Source organism: Microchirus variegatus (genome assembly GCF_963457635.1).
Source record: "Microchirus variegatus genome assembly, chromosome: 14".
Classification (NCBI taxonomy): Eukaryota; Metazoa; Chordata; class Actinopteri; order Pleuronectiformes; family Soleidae; genus Microchirus; species Microchirus variegatus.
Window position 1 is genome coordinate 4,323,946 of NC_139815.1, and position 21,186 is coordinate 4,345,131.

A 21,186-nucleotide genomic window follows, 5' to 3' on the forward strand; every position below is an offset into this window, starting at 1 on the left:
TGAGGATTTTTTTTTCTGTGTTTACATCTACAATATTTGACCTTATTTGCTCTGCTGTCTCTCACACGTTGCCTTTTTAGGGCAGACATTTGAGATGACACATTTAATTTCTTGCAGGAAGTAGTGGCGAAAATACCAGTCTCTCCTTTTGTATCTTGTTTTTTTTTTTTTACTTCTATTTCTAGACGACAAAACCATAAAATATTCACATTTAAAAAGTTGAAAAACGCTCAAATCGATTTATCGATTATCAGAATAGTTGTTTTCAGCCTTAGTGTTTGCAGCAATTATGAAATCTACAAGGTTCCTTGAATGCATCTTGAAGCTGCTCCTCTGATGTGATGCAATTTACCAGGGTCTTTGAATGCATCTCATTACAGTAGTTCAAACGTTGTGAACCCTGCATGACTTTCACTGGCTCTCATGTAGGGAGTTTAGAATATTTTTTAATATTTGACAAATTTGACCGTTAAATATTTGAACTACATTTTTGCAAGAAATTCTAATCCATAATCTTAATGTAACAATGTCAATTATTATTAAATTATTATGTTAATATGTATAATTCTGGGTTAGTACCTACCCATCAATCAAAAAAAAAGAAGTAAATTCTGTATGTTTTTTTAAATTGATTCTTTATACCATTATCTTTGAGTGTCAACTAAATATTGTTGCATATTAAAACAAACACTTTTATTTTGAAACAAGATAAAGACCTTTGCTTTAAGCTAAGCTAAAGCTCTTTAAGCTCTCATTAAGATAACGACGAATACATTGCATTATGTGATTTTCCTATAGGCAAACATAAATAACGATTACAATGCAAGATACTACTGTTATTGTGTATAATAATGTTTTTATTGAGCACTAAATGACATCACTACACTACCACATGAACTGTGGTACCATATAGCGTAGGTCATATAGGAAGCGTAGCTGCGTGAGCCGTAAGTTGTGTCGATGGATGTATAATATGAACAGGATAGAGCAGCGCCCCCCTGCCTTGAAGACAATGTTTACATGGTGGCCACTGTGGGTACTGCAACAGAAAATTTTCCGAGACTCCTGTAAAAGTGTCTACATGACACCTCGAGACATAGACACAGGCTTTTATAGATCTTTATATTCTATATTTTTAATTCATGGAGTTTCATGTTTGAAAAACATTCCTAAAGGCCATAAAAAGCCCAGACAAATCTTATTTCCCAGAGTGACGTTTTTTTGGCATATGTGCTGGTTGAGCAGCTTCATAGGAATGAACGGAAGCAAAGGGGGCGGTGCTCTATCCAGTTCATATAATACATCCATGGTCCTGTCACACGTATCGAAAAGCATGCATTTTGCAGATTCTGCAGCAGCCATCAGCGATTAGCAATGAAACGATACTTGTGCTTGTTGATGCAAAGAGATCATTTCCACTGGGCTGAGTGAGTCATCAAGCCTTCAGCTTCACTGTGACAGGCTCAAACCTCTCCTGTCATGTCTGTTACCGAGACGACCACACTTCACACTCCTCGTCCTCGGTGTTTGATTAATGTTTGAGAAAAAAAACGCGGCGTCTGTCCCGCGTCAGGAATCTTACAATGTAACGGACAAGTCTTTAAGGACGTGGACGTTGAGTTTGGAGTTTTACAGTAAGAAAAGGTATAAGCGCAGGCGTATATATAGCTTCCTGAAAGGCCGTCTGTATCATTTAACGTGAGGCGCTGGCAGGATGTTCATCTTCATAATCCCACCGGCAGCACAGAAAGTCCTTCTTGGAGGACAGAAAAAACATGTTGGCTTGGATTCGCATGAACTGGTGGATTGTGGAAAGATCCAGTTACACTGGGACACAATCCACACAATTAAAAAGAAATGAGCAAATAAAATCAATGAGGATTGCTTACATTGTGGTGTCAAAGGACTCAACAGAGGACAAATGAACCCTATATCTCAATTAGGAGAACACAGGCACTGCTGTGTGAGTGTGTGTGTGTGTGTGTGTGTGTAATAAGGGAATACTGTGGTGTACAAACCACCTTTCATTTAATGTGAGAAGGAGTTCATTACATCGACTATGAATCCATTAAAATGGGATTGATCATCCTCAAAGTCATGCACCTTTCCACATTGATGATAATGGTGGATTTACCGGGTGAACTTTTTAATAATTTTACAGATATAGACTTCTTAATGTCAACTTTTATTGGCTGCAATAAAAAAATATAAATATACAGTAACTTAGTGAAGTAACTACTGTTAATATCCCTTCCGTCCATGCTCTCATTGTAATATGCTGAGATTAATAGTGAGCAGTAAAATGAGATTTTACCAAATTAACTGAACTACATAAGGGTCATTTTCACATTTACACTATAATCTGCAGAGAACTCTACTGCGGGATATTTTAGAGAATATTAGTCCGTGAAAGATGAATACAATTGATCAGCGATTACCAAATCTGGAAATGATGATGTTCTCAAATGTCTTGTTTTTGTCCACATAGCAAAATAATTCAGTTTTAATGATTCCTTTGTTATATGGAGCAAAGAAACCAGAAGGTGCATTCAATGAACCTCAAAATTAGTCCACGGTAACAACAATCAATATAGTTATTGCACATTTTCTTGGAATATCAAGACATAGACTAACAGTTTTTGTTTAATATTTGAGTTTGTTTCTCTTGGAGAGTGTGGTGGTTAGGGGCTATCCTCAAATAAATTTATTGTTCATACTTGAAAATGAAATATTCACTGTTAGTGAATAAGAATGGCCTCTATCTATGAAAACCACTGCTCCATGTGCTGCTTTTAATATTAAGTTAAGTGCGTAGCTTAATTGAGTATGTTACACTGATGTCAGTTAGACCATTAAAATGCAGTTGATCTAAGTGTTATCCTGAGAGAGAGAAAACTGTCTCTCACCCTCACTCTCTTTCTCTCAGCGAGTACATTAACAAGGTGCTGACAAGAAAAATGATAATGATGCCTTTGTCATGATGCAGAGCCGGCTACATTTGTCACGCTGGCAGGTGACTGATGGTCAGGCATCTTCTGGTGGTCAAACCATGAATTCTGCCCCTGAACACGTGAATGTATACACACACACGCACGAGTCAGGATGCCCCGACATCCCTCAGCGCAGGTATGAGCACGGAAATAACATCCTTTCTCAGGTTTGTTCTCAATGTTCATGGACGAGTTTGTCTTCCATTTGCTGCCTGGAAAGCATGAAAGCATTACAATAACCTCTGAAACCTGTATTCAGACTGTAATTTTCTAAATGCATGGCGATTATTTTCTTCTTTCTTTCTTTTCTCTCTCTCTCTGCATAGCCGTGTGTGTATAGGCTACGTCAATGTTCTCACCAAGGCTATCACTGTTTCATAGTTAAACAGATTTGAGTAATAACTGCAGTGTTAGACATATAGTGTCAGACTAATTAATATCTAAGTGCTTGTCTTTACATTCAAAGGGCTTTTAATGCTGTGTGCTGGAATGTCTCGACTATTGTGAGGCTCTCTGCATTTCTTTGGTGTCTTACAGTTCCGCTGGTTCTCAGTTGTTAAAGCTCTTTTCTCGCTGATGTTTTAATCAGAATCAGAATTGTTTGGTTTTTACTGCAGAGCAGGTTCAGACACAAGGGATTTGCTTTGGTGTTCTGTTGCGCAACAAACAATGGAAATAAAGATTAAAGGTTAAAAAAAAAGAAAAAAAAAAAGAGTCTCCAGGTGAATAAATATGAAGGCAGAATAAAGTTAAAGGAAAAATAAAAGATTGTGAAAATAATAAGCAAACTATTGCACGTTACATGGGCCAATTCCAATTCCTATCTTAACCCTCAATCTTAACCCTTAAGCTCAACCCTTATTCTTAACTGGCCCTCAAAACCAAGTGTTGAGGGTTATTTTGTCATTTAGAAATGGGACACCCCTTAAATGCAGATACGTCTTCAGACTGTAGGGGGCAGAATAACGCAAAAGCTGCGTCCAGTCTGTCAACTCCATAAAAGAAGAAGAAGAAGAACACATTTACGTCAGGATTATTTATTACGATCCGTTTGTCAGTCAAGTTATTAGGTTGTCAGTTAGTTATAAGATGATACTCATACAAATACCACAACCACGGACATATTCAGCTGACAGTTACCACACACCACGGCTTAAGTAAACGATAGCAAACAATCGTGTGTCCGCACCGGCCGGCTATTGACAAAAGAATAAATAAAAAAAAAAATAAATGTTACGCAACAATGACGTCAGTAATCCATAATATGGGCCTAAACTAAGATAATACAATGGTTTTCATCATTTTTATATCTCTATTAACAAAACAAATACTTAATTTGTAGTGTACTCGTTTCGCTGCTTTCTGCGCCAACTTTGTTATGTCAAAACACGCAATGCATTCTGGGTAGCCCTTGCTCCCAAGGGTGGTCTTGGAAAATCTCAATATTGAGGGCGATACAGCCCTTAAACTCGCCCCTCAACTTAATTTTTCTGAGAATCGGGACAGCACTTGCACTAGAGGGAGTGCGCATTTTTGAGATTGAGGGTTAAGAAAGGAATTGGAATTCACCCCATATTGTTCCCTTAATATTTATATATTTAGATTTACTGTTATACATATAGTTTCATATATTATAGCTCAGACCCACTATCCTCTTTTGTCATCGTTATTATTATTGGTTATTTAATACCGTGCATTATAATGACATCATCTTATCGTTATGATCATGATTGTTGTCATTGTTAGTAAATATCATGTCATATAGCTTATAGTCTGTCACTGTATTGTACAATATACATTACTTAATATTTTATACAATATCGACATGTATTGTTATTATATTATCCAATAATAAACAATATAACAATTCTGTACTATATTATAATTTTTGTATTACCATTGATTATATTCTGAGACTATATTATATCATGCCTGTGCCACTAGTTGTTGTTAATATCTCTATCTGATTACCTAGCTAGCTAGCGAGCTACCTATCTAGCTCACTATCTAGCTACCTACGTACCTAGCTACCCCATGTAAATGAAATTCAAAATGTGAAATTAAATATTTAAAAATAAGACAACATATATACAATGTGATTGTGTTTGCTAGATATGAAAAAGCAGTCTGCATTTATGTGCAGTACAGTATAGATGCATGAGAGTCTTTAGAAGCAGGGTATATTTCACCTTACCACAGGTTAAATATGATTTTTTCTCTTTGTTTTACGAAACATTTCACTCTTACAGTTAAACCACACAAAACTTCTGCACCGCCATCCTGTGTGTCTTGTTTTCTAAAGCGTGCTATTCTGAAAGTAAAGCTGCCATAGCCCGCTCAATTTCAATTTGTTTCACTCATGTAAAAATGAGGTAAGCATGAGTTTGTTCAATGGGGTTGGGAGGGGGAGAAAAAAGTCATTATCTGGGGTTATCTGATTTCTAATCTTTCTTTGTGTTTTTTTTAATAAAAGCTGAGAGCAAATTTATAACATAAATGCCCCTGATTTAGCAAAAATAAGAAAGACAATCGTTCATTTTTTTCCCCCCATCTCAATTCATGCTGAAAACAAAACAAAGATGCTCACGTCTCCCTTTTCTACCGCAGTCTGAACCATCAATGCTGTCAATAGTGACATTTGAGAATGGACAAGGTTCACAGGTAAATGCCATTGAAGGTTCCCTAAAAAAAAATGAAGGTCGAGTCTCTAATCCAATCTTCTCTAATAAGCGATGATTCATAGGGATGACAATGACAGACAGTGTACGCGCTCAATCCATAAAATTGTGTAATGCATAGATGTGCTCCAGTGGGGAGAACTGACCTGTGATACATTTAGAAGTTGTCTCTGAGAGGCAAATCGATATTTCTATGCGAGCTGCATAGTAAGCAAATCGAAGTTCTTTAGCAACAGATAATGAATACAGAATGTCAGCACACAACAAAAAAGTGAGTCTTTCGTGGTGAAAATAAAACGTCCCTTGGGTTCTACATTTCTAATTATAACCGCAAAAAAAAGACACAACAACATCTGCACACACACAAAAACAAAATAGCTCTAAATTAAAAAAAATCCACATTTTCTTACACCTCCGGGGGTGTGTCTTTTTTTTTTTCCCAACCAGATTCATCAGTCTGCTCCGACAACAGCTTTTCCCATTACTGTCAAGCGCTGCGTCCCTTTGCGGCAATAGATTTGCCTCTTCACAAGCGAACAAGACACTAACTTTTTAACACATGTCATAAAGCTGTGAGACATTTCATTCAGAGCACGGGGGCCCGTGTTGATCTGAGACTTCAGACGTGCCGTGCCGTCGCGGGGGAACAAGCCCGTGCGTCATCTGATGGCTTCGAGAACGACAGGCCTGTCACAGAACAGCCAAAAGCTTAGAAGAGGAGCTCCTCTGACATGCGGTCTTCAGGGATGACTCTGAAGAAGAAAAAATGGTGCCCCCCGCCCCCCCCCTCCATCACCCTCCCTTTATTTTTATTTTTAAATCTGTTGGTATGGGTGGGAGGATGGGACTGGGGTACATAACAAATAAAGCATTGGCCTACAAAAGATCCAGAGGGAACACTCTCTGCATGCTCTGTATCCATTTAACAGGAGGGCTTGCAGCAGCCAGCTACTTACAGCCTAACTGAAGTGCTATATTACTCACTGAGCTCAGCTGGAAACACTATAGAAAATGTGTTTGCCTAGGATCTGCTCTTCTTTATCAATCCCGAACAGCAGGGACCAAAGCTTTAAGCGCTATGCCAGGGCTCCAGCAAAGGCAAACAACGTTTCAGATGGAGGGTGAAAGAAGGGGGGGGGGGGGGGAAGAAAAAAGGGAATGGTTGCACAAATAAGATTTCAGTTTTGTCTCTGTAAATCCTTCAAAGCCGAATCTAACGCAGCACATCATGTGTCTCCGCGGAGACTGTTCAAAGACACTTGTGAGATGTAATGTGCAGACTTCGAAGTACAGGCTCCAGACAGACAGTTAGGCATGCACACAATCATTTAAAAAAAAAAAAATTTTTTTTTAAATTCTTACCAATGAAAAGGTTCCACAGAACATGTTGATCAGTGATTACCAAATCTGGAAATGATGATGTTCTCAAATCTTGTTTTTGTCCGCAGAACAAAATAATTAAGTTTTAATGATTTCTTTGTTATATGGAGCAAAGAAACCAGAAGGTGCATTCAATGAACCTCAAAATGAGTCCACGCTAATCTAAGTAACATCTAAATGAGGAGTTATTATTGGAAAAGTTATATCCATCATAGACAACAATCAGTATAGTTATTGCCCATTTTCTTGCAATATCAAGACATAGACTAACAGTTTTCGTTTAATATTTGAGTTTGTTTCTCTTGGAGAGTGTGGTGGTTAGGGGCCATCTTCAAATAAATGTATTTTTCATACTGGAAACTGAAATATTCACTGTTAGTGAATATTCACTTAGGCGTGAAAGAAACAAACAAAGAATGGCCTCTATCTATGAAAACCACTGCTCCATGTGCTGCTTTTAATATTAAGTTAAGTGCGTAGCTTAATTCATTATGTTACACTGATGTCAGTTAGCCCATTAAAATGCAGTTGATGTAAGTGTTATCCTGAGAGAGAGAAAACTGTCTCTCACCCTCACTCTCTTTCTCTCAGCGAGTACATTAACAAGGTGCTGACAAGCACCAGACAGACAGTTGCATGCACACAATAAATAAAAAAAAAAAAAATTCTTACCAATGAAAAGGTTCCACTCCGGATCCAGATCGGCCTGGTTGGCGAGACAGCCTCTCATGACGTTGTGACAGTAGTTGTGGCAGGGTTTCAGCCCAGGCACGCCGCGGCAGTACGGACAGTACAGCATCCTGGTTAAGGCTCGGACACACGCTGGAGCGACATTCACCTGTGAAGCACAGAGGCGTTCTTCAGTTTATTTCACAGCGAGATACCTTTCATTTGAGAAGTGTGGTCGATTGATATTTCAATTAATCAAATGATGTCTCCTCAAGGTGGCGCTGCTCAAATGAATGAGGGGAAACTTGGGCAAAAGTTACCTGGCTGAAGATAATGGTGGAGAACGCTACGTTAAGAGATGCTCCAGCCACGTTCAATACAAAGACTTTATGCACTTTGTTCTCTTGTGATCCTGCACTTTCAAAGTGTATCGCCGCATGATTCTCTTGCAATATATCGATTATCACGGAATCGTTGTGTCATGGCATTACTTTTATCGTACCGCGTAACGTATCATATCGTGGGATTACCCTGTGATTCCCATCACCTAGTTTTGAAAGGGCTATAGGTAAGCTAAACCATGGTTATTGCAATCCCAATCCAAAACGTGGATACCATAATTTCCAATATACGTAAATACAGAGACACAATTATACCCGACACTTCACTGTATTTATGCATGACGCAGGTGTGACTTGTGACTTTCTACTGGACAGTGAAGCAATTGCACTTCAGCCGAGGTCTGTCTCTCTCTCTGGTGGCCATTTTTGGTGGACATTAAACACAAATAATGTTTAAATTACGCCTCTCCTCTGCTGTGACTCTGCTGCTGCTCGGCGCAGACACACTTTCACCTTCTCTGTCTTTTACCGACATTTTATACAGTTTATACAAATTATTTAAATGTGATGCAGGGGGTCACTAAAATGGCAATGTTTACATTTGGGTTTGTAGTAAACATTTATAGTATAGGCCAGGGGTCACCAATGTGGTGCCCGCGGGCACCTGGTAGCCCGCAGGCAGCCAATACGGTGCCCGCGGGCTCACTTCACTTCACCTCACCTGCATGTATCCGTATGATCGCTCAGTAAAATATCTTTGATATTGTTTATAAAAACTGGTAATCGTTAGGAGTAAGCACTGGAATGAATGTGTATGCAGTTGAATGCATAATATTAATCATTTAAAGGTGAAGTAAGTAGTTTATAGTGCCATCTAGAGGAGAGGCTGAAATTTACAACAAAGAACTGCTCCTCTGCTCACCCCCTCCCTTCCCTGAGTGCTACGGTATCCTCAGCCGGTCAAATGTCGTCCTCGTCGTCTTTCTATGTGTCAGCTGATGAGGTGAAGTGAGGCGAGGGAGAGGGCGATAAATATAAACCCATAAATACTACACAGTGTCCCTTTAAATGGTAAACAAAAAAAATGGTGCATAAAATGTTAACGTGGTAGCCCTCCATATTATTTTTTACCCTTAAGGTAGCTCTCTGTCTCAAAAAGGTTGGTGACCCCTGGTATAGGCTAATAGTTGCCGCTATATATATTTTACATATACTGTATCCCACTTCGTTTAAGCAAAACATTATTGTTGCATGAACTGAAAAGAATGAAATGAAAGATTCAGCGAGTTAAAGTCGGAAAAAGTCAACCTTGGACAAACGTCTTCGCACCACAGGACGTCTACAGAAGCCAGAAGGGGGAAAAAAAACCAAAAACAAAAAAAAACCTGTCTGTATGACAGGAGACTTACAACTTTGTCCATCTGCATTGCACAGGGTGAAGGCTGTGCCTGTTGTTGGGCCATTCCATTGTGGGGAAAGTGATGGAATTCTCACTTCTGCTTTTTCTTCAGAGGTACGGATGCAGAACCAAGACTACATTTGATAATTGGCCTGTCAGCCTCTGTAGTCATGCTTGACTTTAGATTCGGTCCAAGCTACACTCTTGAGACTGCCAGACTGTCAGTGTGTGTGTGTGTGTGTGGGGGGGAGCATTGGCAGATTGGTTAGTGCTCCAGTCATAAGACAGACCAGTCAACTGACGTTGGGCTTTTAAGTGAATATTCCTTCATTAGAGCACAAGTAATATTTGTGTTTTATCCCTTCAAAGTCAGGTCGAATACAATTATATTACAATTATATTCATATGATTTAAATTAAATAATTTGCCTAATCTTTTTTCTCTACATGAAGAAAGCTAACGCTCTCTTTGCCTCCTCTTTCAAAGCTTTATGTATATAAAGAAACAAATATCATGAACAACAACATCACTGGCTTAGAAAGATGAGAATAACCTGTCATTCTGAAATGAAGAGGAAGATCTAACAGAGACGGAGGTCGTCTTTCGGGTCAGGAAGTACAACTATATATTGAATAGCCACCAGGGGGCGTTGCAAAAAAGATCCACTCTATGGGAAAATCAGCTTCGACTTCTCACTTGATTTTATAATGTTAGCAAATATTTTCCATTCCAGGATCATTAGCAAATAATAAACAGAAAGTATTCATTGGGAGGAAAGTGAGTCCATCAATTTGAAACAATTTTAAAATAAATATAAATAAATTATTTATCAGTGAGTTCTCTTAAATCATTTATTAAAATTCTTAATAAAACACCTATACATTACTATAAAACAACAATACAGTATTGAAGTTGTTGCTCACAAAATCGTTGGACTTTTTTTTAAACAGGTTTTTGTAGCATATTGGATCATTATGTAAGTCAGTGTGACTCTTGTTCATCTACATACTGTAAAAAGGAATAAACAAAAAAGACAATTAGCACAAAGAGAAGTTACATAAGTTGTGCTAAGTGGGAAAAAAAAGAAAAAGAAAGAAAACACGAGTGCACATTTGTAGCTCCATGACAACAATCTGATCTAAACAGTGCAGGTTATCTTTAGTTTTTTTCTGGTACAACAATCAGAGTGTGTGTGTGTGTGTGTTTTAAGGAACAAAAAGCAAAGAAAAACGGTCTAATTTGTGACTTCTGCGCAATTATTGCTACTTTATATCACGACTAAAAATGTGATGAGAAGACATGAGAAGATGGGGGGAAAAAAAAACATTTTTTTACAGCCTGAATATGTGACCTTTACACACACACACACACACACAGGATGTCCGTATAAGGAGTTGTATGTTATTCTCACAGTAAATTACCATGGGTGCATCTGTGGCACAGAGCCGTGCCGCGTGAGCACCAAGGGTTAAGTCAGTAGACGTAATTGGAAGTCAATGCAGTGACCCGGGAAGAATAGCTGCACAAACCTGTGTGTGTGTGTGTGTGTGTGTGTGTGTGTGTGTGTGTGTGTGTGTGTGTGTGTGTGTGTGTGTGTGTGTGTGTGTGTGTGTGTGTGTGTGTGTGTGTGTCTGTGTGTGTGTGTGTGAGCCGGAGGAAAAAGATGAGAGAAAATAAATGGGGGGGAAAGGAAGTGAACGACAGCGAGAGACGGCGAGAGACCGAGATTCACGCTATTAGTGTATACGCTTCCACTGCCGCTTGGCAGTCGACACAACAAGGATCAAATAAACAATCTTTGCCTTCAGCAAATCTGCCACCAACATCACGCGGCGCCTTGTAAAGAGAAAGGTCTATGTATATATACGACGCTAGGCTGTCAGTTCCATCACTGCACGTCTTCTGCTGAATGTCAAGGAATCTCATCGAGAAAGGTCCGTTTGACTGTTCAATCTATGTGGCGTCATGCTTATGAGCTACTGTGTTCATCATTAATGTAATATATACAGTATTAGTGCACATTCTATTTCATTAAATGCGTATATTTATTATTTTACTCCAGCCTTCACTTCCCACAGGACGTCGTTGACACATCATGTGTTCACCGCTGCTTTACAGTCGACCCGTTAAATGTATATTTTGTGTTAATTTATCCTAAAGAGACGCTCTTTAACCGACTATAAATAACTAACACCTCTACTTATTAATGTGCTCTTCGTTTCTGCTAGTCGTGAGACATTGTATAATAACACGTAACGAGCGTTTTTCAGTCACTAAAAAAGAGAAGCTGTTAACCAAAGACGCAGAGAAACAAACGGGAAGGAAGCAGCGACGGAGACAAAGCGATGCACCGGATGAAACAGACGGAGATAAAACTGGAGAAGACACAAGCAGACGGACAGACGGACAGAAGGAACAGGCAGCAGGTGCTACAGCAGCCGCACTTGGACAGAGACGCTGATCCGAGCACATGCCAATCAAAGCGTTTTTGCTTTGGGAAGAACAGAGACGTGGAAAATGTTACTGACAGATAATGGCTTCAACATATGAAACACACTTTAATAACGGAACTTGTTATTTCCATGAGTTTTGACTTTTTTTTTTTTTTTTAGGTATTTTCTGTTCTACTAAGATTGTGACATTACGTAAACTCGGGTTACAAAGGGGCAGAAAATTCCTGGTAAATCTTTCAGAGTCTTTCAAATATGGGAAATAACGAGAATTAACGAGACTTAAAGGTGCCATGTGTAAGAATGTGGCCAAAAACGGTTACTACATTCAAATTCAAAATACCGAGGTCTTTTAGGTTTCGTTTTCTGACGTAACTGGCAACCCGTGGTTGCTCGGCAGCTGAGACTCTACTGACTGCAATGATTGGTAGACGGCGGTAGGTGGCGCCACATGCCACAACATGATTTCAAAACATAAACATGATTTGCAGTCTGCAAAATATTTTTTATAATGCAAATATTTTGTCTGTACTGTTGTTGGTGAGTTCAGTTTGTTATATGAACATTATTCCTGAGTCTCTGTGACATATTAGGAGGATTTTATGGCCAGTTGCTTTAGATTTATTACATAATGCACCTTTAATTTCTTTATAACATTAACATTTTGTTTTGTCATAAGCTGACATTATTTTAAATGATTGAAATAATTCAATTATGCAGATTCATTTGTGAGTAGAACTTTATTAAAGCTTGATTTTTGTATTTTTATTTTAACGAAGATTACATTACAATTCATCATTTACCAACTACATTTAAGATCCTAACATTTCCAGTTCACTCCTGTTAATTCCCATAAATTCCCATGTAAAGTGTCTAATTTTCCATAATACCCAGAATTTTGCAACACTAATCCCAACACTCACAGCCCAGTAGGAGCCTATTATTACATAATAATAGGCTATAATTAGGCTTGCAAGTTTTGTGCAATTTCCTTATCCGTCAGTTGAATGAGTTACTGAACGATAGTTGGTTAATCTTGTTCCTGGTTTAAATTTGAAACATTGTACATTGGCAGCACACAATGTTGTGTGAGCCTAAAAGAACCCCCCACACTCGTCAACGTGGTTCACATCCAGAGAGGATGAGTGTGTTTTTTATTAATTAATTCTTATTTTAGACTTCTGTTTCAGTGCCGTTAGATAAGTAGTGGTCCATAAGCAGAAGCATCGCTGATGGAGCTGTTCTGTTTTCTGGCCAACTCATGGCACCGCGTCCCAGCAGCGGTTTCAGCTCCGACGGAAGCCACAGTCGTGTAGGAAAACACGCCCATGATGGAGAGACACACCCCTGCCCAAAACACACCCACTCCACGCTGATAGGCTCACAGAAGCAAAGCACTAGACGCGACTCAAAAAAATCACGGCCAACATGTCTAATCGCAGAAATCGCGTCAGTCGCTCGAGTTGAAATATTTCAACTTTTGCGAAAAATCGTGATAGCCAATCAGGGTTGAGATTGTCCAAATTACGTCACGTACGTGCCAGCTGCCAGACTCTCGCACTGGGAAACGTATCATTTGTGTGTGTGGACACTCGTGGCTCGTTCACACCATTGTACACACACACCACCATTGTACAGATGCCGCTGCCGGACACAAAAAATGTGTATGGCAACCAAACACATTTTTTGTGTCCGGCAGCGGCATCTGCAGAGAAGAAACCGTCTTCCTGTATGTTTTCACGGTTGCCCTGAAAACATACAGGAAGACGGTTTCTTCTCCGTTGCACTCTCTATTATTTCCACAATAGAGAGTGCAACGGTGCTTTGGTTGATGGTGAAAATAAATGCCCCTTACTTCTGTTTAAAGGTGACATAGAGTGGTCCTGTTGCACATAAATGTTAGCTATGGAGGTCTACTTACATATATTAACTTGTTTTTATGGTCAAAAACCTCCTAGTTGCTGTAAACGAGCTGATAGAAATCCTCTTTTCTGACGGTGTTTTTCTGCTGCGAGATTTCAGAGTGAACTTTCACCCCCAGAAGACAGAGTCTTGTGATTGGCCGGTACTATCCAGCACATCCGTTCTCAGAAGTGCAGCGCCCCCCTCTGGAACGATGGATGCACTGCTCCTCATTATCAAAACATTGTTTTAACAGTGTTTAAAAATAGCTTCGTCACAACTCCCCGCCGCAGTCCCTTTTATGACTTTAAACCGGAGTCAGACCCAGATTCAGAAGACACTGTTGCTCGTGAAACACCTCCACAACGGACGTAATTCTTCTTCTGCGGTTCAATGTACGTAACCGGATGTGCCTGGACTACCGCCTGGAGCAGGATGATCGTTTGTTCAGGAGAACCGCTGCTTACGTAACTATTACGGGATTTTCAGTGATCTCGTTGAGCCCCGAGATTACAATAAAACACAACGTTCTCAGCAATGGCTGAACTGTTTGTTTCGAACCGTCAGGGCTTCATAAACAAGGTAATGACGCAGATACACACCAAAAAAACAGCGATAATAGGAACTTCCGGTCTAGTTCCGTTTTAAAATATGGCGACTTGCAGCCAAGCGCTCCCATCACATCACAAAATGTACAAAACGATCCTGCGGCGCGATAGAAGCGTTTGCCGCATCAGTGTTCAGGGTTACAGTTACAAAACCTTAAACCCTAACGCTGGAGATATTTTATCGGAATACTTATCTTTTTTTTGTTGATGTTGTTGACAATCATCCAGCTTATGTGACAACCAGAACCAATTTAACACGTTACATCTTAGTGTTGTCACTCTGTCTTCATTTTGCTATTCATGTTGGGGGGGGGGGGGGAGAAGAGCATCACACGTAAACATCCTTGAGTCAAATCTGACTTCTCCGTGCAATTCATCAGTCAAGTGTAACTGAGACAGGGATGAGACAGTTTTTAGATTAGACTCGGACTTCCTCCCACATCACGGTGCATCTGCGGCAATCTCTCACCCGCCCGTCCCCTTCAATGACTCGCACACACCGTGGAATAAATGCAACATTTTCCCATCAAGTGCTCCGAATCATTTTATTTCACTAGCCGATTTGCATATAAATATATTCTCTATAAGTGACAGAGGAAAGAAAGAGCCTTTTTTGTTTGTTTTTTTTGCTTGACCTATACCTGTATAAGCAAAGACATGAAATCCAGATGGAAATAAAATGAGCATGACTTAAAAAAAAGACAGATGTTGTAAAAAATATAGAATAGGATACTAAAATGTCAATTAGCAAAATAAAGTGCAACATTTATTCATCAGAATATTGAATAATCACAAAAATCTATATTTCTGGGATGAATTTGTGCCAGTTTCAGGATTGTCTATATGCCGTGACGACACTACATGGTCCCAGCTCGCCTCGACTTGCCTCGCTTTGGTTGTGTTTCCATGACAAAATTGTACCTCCTCAAAGTGGGTGGAGCCATCACAGCACGGCTGCATGAAACTGCTGTGACTTCGTTTTACACGCACACTCATCACAAGTGACTTGTAAAGCAGTTGTTTTCATTAGAATCAGTTAATTCCTGCTTTCGGCAATGCTGCACACCAGACTCCTCTGTTAAACGATGAGATTTTAGACATTTCCTTGGAAGTTGTTGGAGATTGACCCATGTTTTTAGGACTGGTAAGTCTTTTTAACTGATCTACAGTTCGGCATTGGTCGGCTTGATTCTTGTGTCTGATGTCTCTTCCTGTGACGGCACTCTCTGACCTCGCCAGAGCAGGTACTAACAAAAAGAACCAGGTACCAGCGCTAGTGGAAAAGGGGCTTTACTGTGAGAGACATGAAACACAGGGAGAACTTTCTAAACTATAGACCTGTTGCGACTATGCTCTTTATATCCAAGAAACACAATGCAAATATCACTATCACTAATTTCCCCCTGCCCCTGAGCTTTGTGAGCCATGGGAAATTGCGATAACTTCTAATTACCGCACAGGAAACTTTACATTATTGCACTGACTGTGCCCAGCAGTTTTCTGTTTGTCCTGAACGAAAAAGATAATCCGATTATCTGTGTGAAACTTATTTACAGTTGAGTGGATGGGAGATTTCAAAGCGGGTTTGAGTGTCGGACTATGGAACGAGACGCCTCAGACACAGAGCGCGATTAACACAGAGACGCACTCATGTTATGTTAAACCGCTGCTTTGAGAACATTAGGTGTATGAGTTCAGTAGTAGTGACTCTAGCAACAGTAGTAAAACCGCAGAAGTAAACATGTCTAGTATTGAAAAAAACAAAAAAAAAAACAGGGTAAAATTAGTATTATATATTAGGGGTGGATAAAAAATGGATTTGGGGATATACGGTCGTCTTTGTTAGTGCAATATGATAATCGATACACCTGGTCAAATGAATTAATGTGTAATAATACGCAACTCTTTATATGGACATCCTGGGGTGTGTGGTCATGTCTCCTTATGTCATGTTGTCTTCTTATGTGCTGTTGAGACAAAATGGAATTTTTTATTTTTGTTCATAAAACGAGCCAAGAAAACTTTAAACTATTTCACATATTCAATCCGTCTTTCCGTTTTTTTTTTTTAAAGGAAAGCAATTTTGAAAAATAAATAAATAAAAATAATAATATATATTGTCTTTTCATCACTTTTTGGAAACTCAAGATCTCGAATTTGAAACCCGAGATCTCGTCGAGTTTCAAAGTCTAGATCTCGAGTTACCAAAAAATTATGAAAAAAAAAATTCTAAATGTTTTTTTTTTCTGGAAACTCGAGATCTTGACTTTGAAACTCGAGATTGAATTGTATTTTTTTTTTTCTCATTCTTTTTTTTTTTTCTCATGACACTTCGGGGGCTCCGTACACCTGAGCAAAAACTACTCACATAAAAAAAAAAAAAAAAAGACAGATTGCATTTATGAAATTTGGAAATAGTTTAAAGTTTGCTTGGCTCGTTTTATGAACAAAAAATAACTTTTTTTTTTTTTTTCTCTCATGTCACTTTGGGGGGCTCCATACAGGTGTGTTTATATAAAAAATATATTTTTTTCATCAGAAAATAGGAAATAAGACACTCACAATTGCACATTCTTACTGTATAGCCTCTGTATATACGTTTTAACAAAAAAGTGTTTTCTAAGGTTTCAAACCTTAAGTCTCACATGAACATAATTTACTGTAAGCTTTTCAAAATCCAAATTATCCAACACTTCAACAAAGACTTGGGTCATATATTACATTTCTACCAAAACACCCTTCAACATATTGCACATTGGACCTGTAAAAGTAGTGAAAACACTGAATAACGGCAGTTTAATTACCCTAGCTTCAATCATCTAAGAACTGTCAGACTGTCCAAGCGCTCAAAGGTCAACCCCACGGTGCCGTCACACTCACCTGTCACAATTCAACGCCTGGACTCGGCACCGCGAGGGGAGCTAATGATGAAGGCGAACATTTTTGAGTTTCCAACTACAGTACAGTTAGAAAGAATTATCTTTGCGATTGCAACGTGCGCACGTGTTGCTCGTAAGCAGATGCTATTCTGATTTAAACAGTGACAGATCGCTCATACTGCCATCGCCACACTAATGGCTATGGAATTGAGTGGGGACACTGGGACAGCATCGCAGTCTCACGTCTTACGTCCAATCAGCACGAAGCACTGCTACCTGTCACAATAATTATGACAGAACTACCGAGACTCCTCTTTCTTTTTTTGTCGGCAGCCTCGCTTGTCCCACATGGGTTCCTCTTGATTGGCCTTGGTAACTTGCAAAGTCATTGTCATTCCTCACAACTTCATTACTCGGTGACATGAAAGCAATTTCCCTTCGTTCTGTGTTCTTCCCACTCGGTTACCTCTAAAGGGAGTTCACGCCGTATGTGCATGACAACACCGCCGTTGGATTAGACAAGGTGATGCCTCTTTAAGAGCATCTATTAGACTCATAAGTCATTATAATTGCGGGGTTTATCCTTTTTATTATAATGATTTAGGTTAGCGACGTCTTCTTGCTGATATGCGTTTCAGGTGAGTAGAGTGACTCCCGTCTGTGGCCTTTATGGAAAATGGCTTTCTTTATTATTGCTCAGGCTTATTAATTCTCAATAAAGTTAATGCTCACATCAGGAGCCGAGCTGACACCCTCAAGCTGCTCCTTCAAAGCAGCAGAGTAATGAGTATAGGCCGCTGTTTATGCCTCAACCGACTCCTCCTTCCTGGAAGTACATTCACAGAATCACTGTACTTAAAGGTGAAGTAAGTAGTTTATAGTGCCATCAAGAGGAGAGGCTGAAATGTACAACAAAGAACTGCTGCTCTGCTCACCCCCTCCCTTCCCTGAGCGATACGGTATCCGCAGCTGGTCAAATGTCGTCCTCGTTGTCTTTCTCCGTGTCAGCAGATGCGGTTCGTGAGGCGAGGGAGAGGGCGAGCTACCGCTGCCGTAGCAGACGAAGCGGAGAGAGAGGAGGCGGGACTTCCGCTACAAGTAAAGAGAAGCTTGATTTGTTCTCTCGCGTTTGTCCTTACAGGCTCCGGTAGAAACATGGCGTCTCGCTGCTAACAGTGGCTATGCAACCGCGGCCCGCGACCATGTTATTTAACATGACTTTTTGAAACACTACTAAAATGAAACAAAAACTACACATATACTACACATTGTCCCTTTAAAGCTCACATAGAGTGGTCCTGTTGCACATAAATGTTAGTTATGGAGGTCTACTTACATACATGAACTTGTTTTTATGGTCAAAAACCTCCTAGTTGATGTAAACGAGCCGATTAAAATCCTCTTTTCTGACACTGTTCGTCAGCCGCGATGTTTCAGAGTGAACTTTCACCCCCAGAAGACAGAGTCTTGTGATTGGCCAGTACTATTCAGCACATCCGTTCTCAGAAGCACAGCTCCCCCCTCTGGCACGGTGGATGCACTGCTCCTCATTATCAAAACATTGCCAACGAGCCGATAGAAATCCTCTTTTCTGTCGGTGTTTCCCAGCCGTGAGATCTGAGACTCAACTCTCACAGCCAGAAGACCGAGTCTTGTGATTGGCCAGCAATGTAGTGAGCTACTCATTATCAAAACATTGTTTTAACAAGGTAATGATGCAGATACACACTAAAAAACAGCGTTAATTGGAACTTCCGGTCTAGGTTCGCTTTAAGTGAAAGTGGTTGTTCAAAAAAATGGGGGGAAAATAATATATTAAAACAGTTTAATATTACAGTGCTGTAAAGTCTTGCGTTGTTGTCTACTTCTGTAACACTATTGTTCGAGGTATTCGTTCTGTCATAATTTTCTCATTTGTCTGTCGTTTTGACTGCGGTGGTCATGACAATTTTTTTCTCACAGTCTCACACTGTGTGCGACGTGGCTGCAGTTATCTGTTCAAATGGTTCCTTCTCTCATTGTCAGTGGCCGTTCGGGTTGTCTGTCAAAATGCAGATGAAATGAGTTCCGTCAAGGTTCTAATTTGTTTTGATATCCCGATATCGTATTATCGCCCCGGTCCTATGTGTAGCATTCTTACCGGTATCTCTTGCATTTGTTATCCAAACACTGCACACACTGGCGCCCTTAGTCAGTCCCCTGCCAAGTTTGAACTGTTAGACATATAGATGTTTCTTGCATTTATAAATAGATGTCATTTCCTGCATCCTCTGCACAAACCTCACAAGGGTATCACGGTCAGGCCTCACGTGAGCTAGCGGCTAATCTAACAGCCATGTGCAGAGATTTGTCAGGGTGTCACTCTTTGCCGTCTTTGGTTAACCAGAGAGAGAGACTTCCACACAATGCTCTTCAGATGCTTTTGTGTCAAGACTCAAGGGGGACAAGTTAAGCTTGTGTCTTCTTTTCATCCTCTTCATCTAAACAGTCTTCTGAGTTTATCCTTTATCCTTTTGTCGTTTCCTTTGAGCACTGTGTTGAACACATGATGCAGTTACCAGCAGATTTCTTGATATTACCTCAAGCAAGTTTCCATGGTTACCGTCTGCTTCGTTGTCTGACAGAAACAAGACTCAACCTGGACTCACTGTCGACTTGTTTGCGGAAATGGACTTGGGGCAGTTGAGGACATTTTCACCATGTGGACCATAGCAGACGTCTATGCAGACACGTGAAGTATGACCTGGACCTTAGGTCGGTTAGTGCCAGACACATATGCCATCATTTAATCAGTCCGTAAGAGATAATTGGTCATGTTTTGTACAATATTGCAAGGGCTTTTTTCAACCTTGTCCAAGAAAACTTAAATTAATCATGGCTATCGTGCTGCATACAAAGGAGCTCAACAGATAGGATAAACAGTGTTTTAGAAGCAAATTGTACACTCTAAGCTAGATCTCCAAGTGGACATTTACACCAACTTGAAGAAGCTCCTTTATTGCATCACAAGATATATTTTTTTCTTTTACAAGAATTACAACGGATAGACAAAGCAACAAAAAACAAACTGCCCTCAGCCACAGTTGTCCCTGGTGCGGAGGCGTGAAAGAGAGAACAAAACTCCAGTGAAGTCAAGTATCTTACTCTTCTACATTGCCCGGTCTGAGTTCAAAGGTCTCTTTTCATCCAGTACATATTTTATGCAGTAAAAACATGCAGTATATGCGTCCTGCATTTGCTTTAAGTAGTGGTTTTCTGTTATCAAGAAACGCTAACAAAGCCCAGCTGCTGCTTATCACGTACAGTCAGCCCCGAACAGGCCTCTGCGCGGCTTTGTTCTAATGCTCGTGTAAATAAACCAAACGTAGGCAAATGTTTTCTCTTGCGGGGGTTTACAGTCACACGAGTTTTCACATGGATTCAACTCATCTGAGCTCAATTATATTTCAATATCTTATTTCACTTTGCACAAATCCGACGGCTCGTTGTTGTTGAAAGGTTTTGGAGTTCACATGTGCACAAGTTCTCTAGATCTCTTCAATTTGAACTTGTAAGAGTCATAAAAGTAGATTTCCACAACTCTACTTACTGTGTGCCATTTATTTCTTAAGTATGGAAACAAATTCAGCATTCAAGTATTAGCTAATCCATAGAGAGTATGCAGATTACATAAAACATTTAAATAAATATTGGCTTCTAGACGTGTTAGTGTCCAATTTCATGTACCGTTGTGAAATAATCGCTCTCTCCTCCAAGTCATGCGGGCTTTATTAAGTTAATGAAAGCAAACAATGGTAAATGTTCTATTGTGTAATAATTCTTTTATACATCGAGTCCCAGTGGAAATGATCTGGTCAAAGCAACAACAAAGAAGGTTTTCGGGAACATAG

General features: G+C 39.7%; 1 protein-coding gene across 1 annotated transcript in view; it reads right to left on the bottom strand.

Annotated features, from left to right (window-relative positions):
* The window catches only part of gpc6a (glypican 6a), a gene marked incomplete at both ends in the record, with an annotated part of 189,960 nt that overhangs the window by 50,701 nt on the left and 118,073 nt on the right, over window positions 1-21,186 (bottom strand). Inside the window, one exon of the mRNA XM_083900937.1 lies at window positions 7,721-7,886. Coding sequence (XP_083757063.1) covers window positions 7,721-7,886 — 166 coding nt within the window. The remainder of the gene's footprint in view (window positions 1-7,720; window positions 7,887-21,186) is intronic.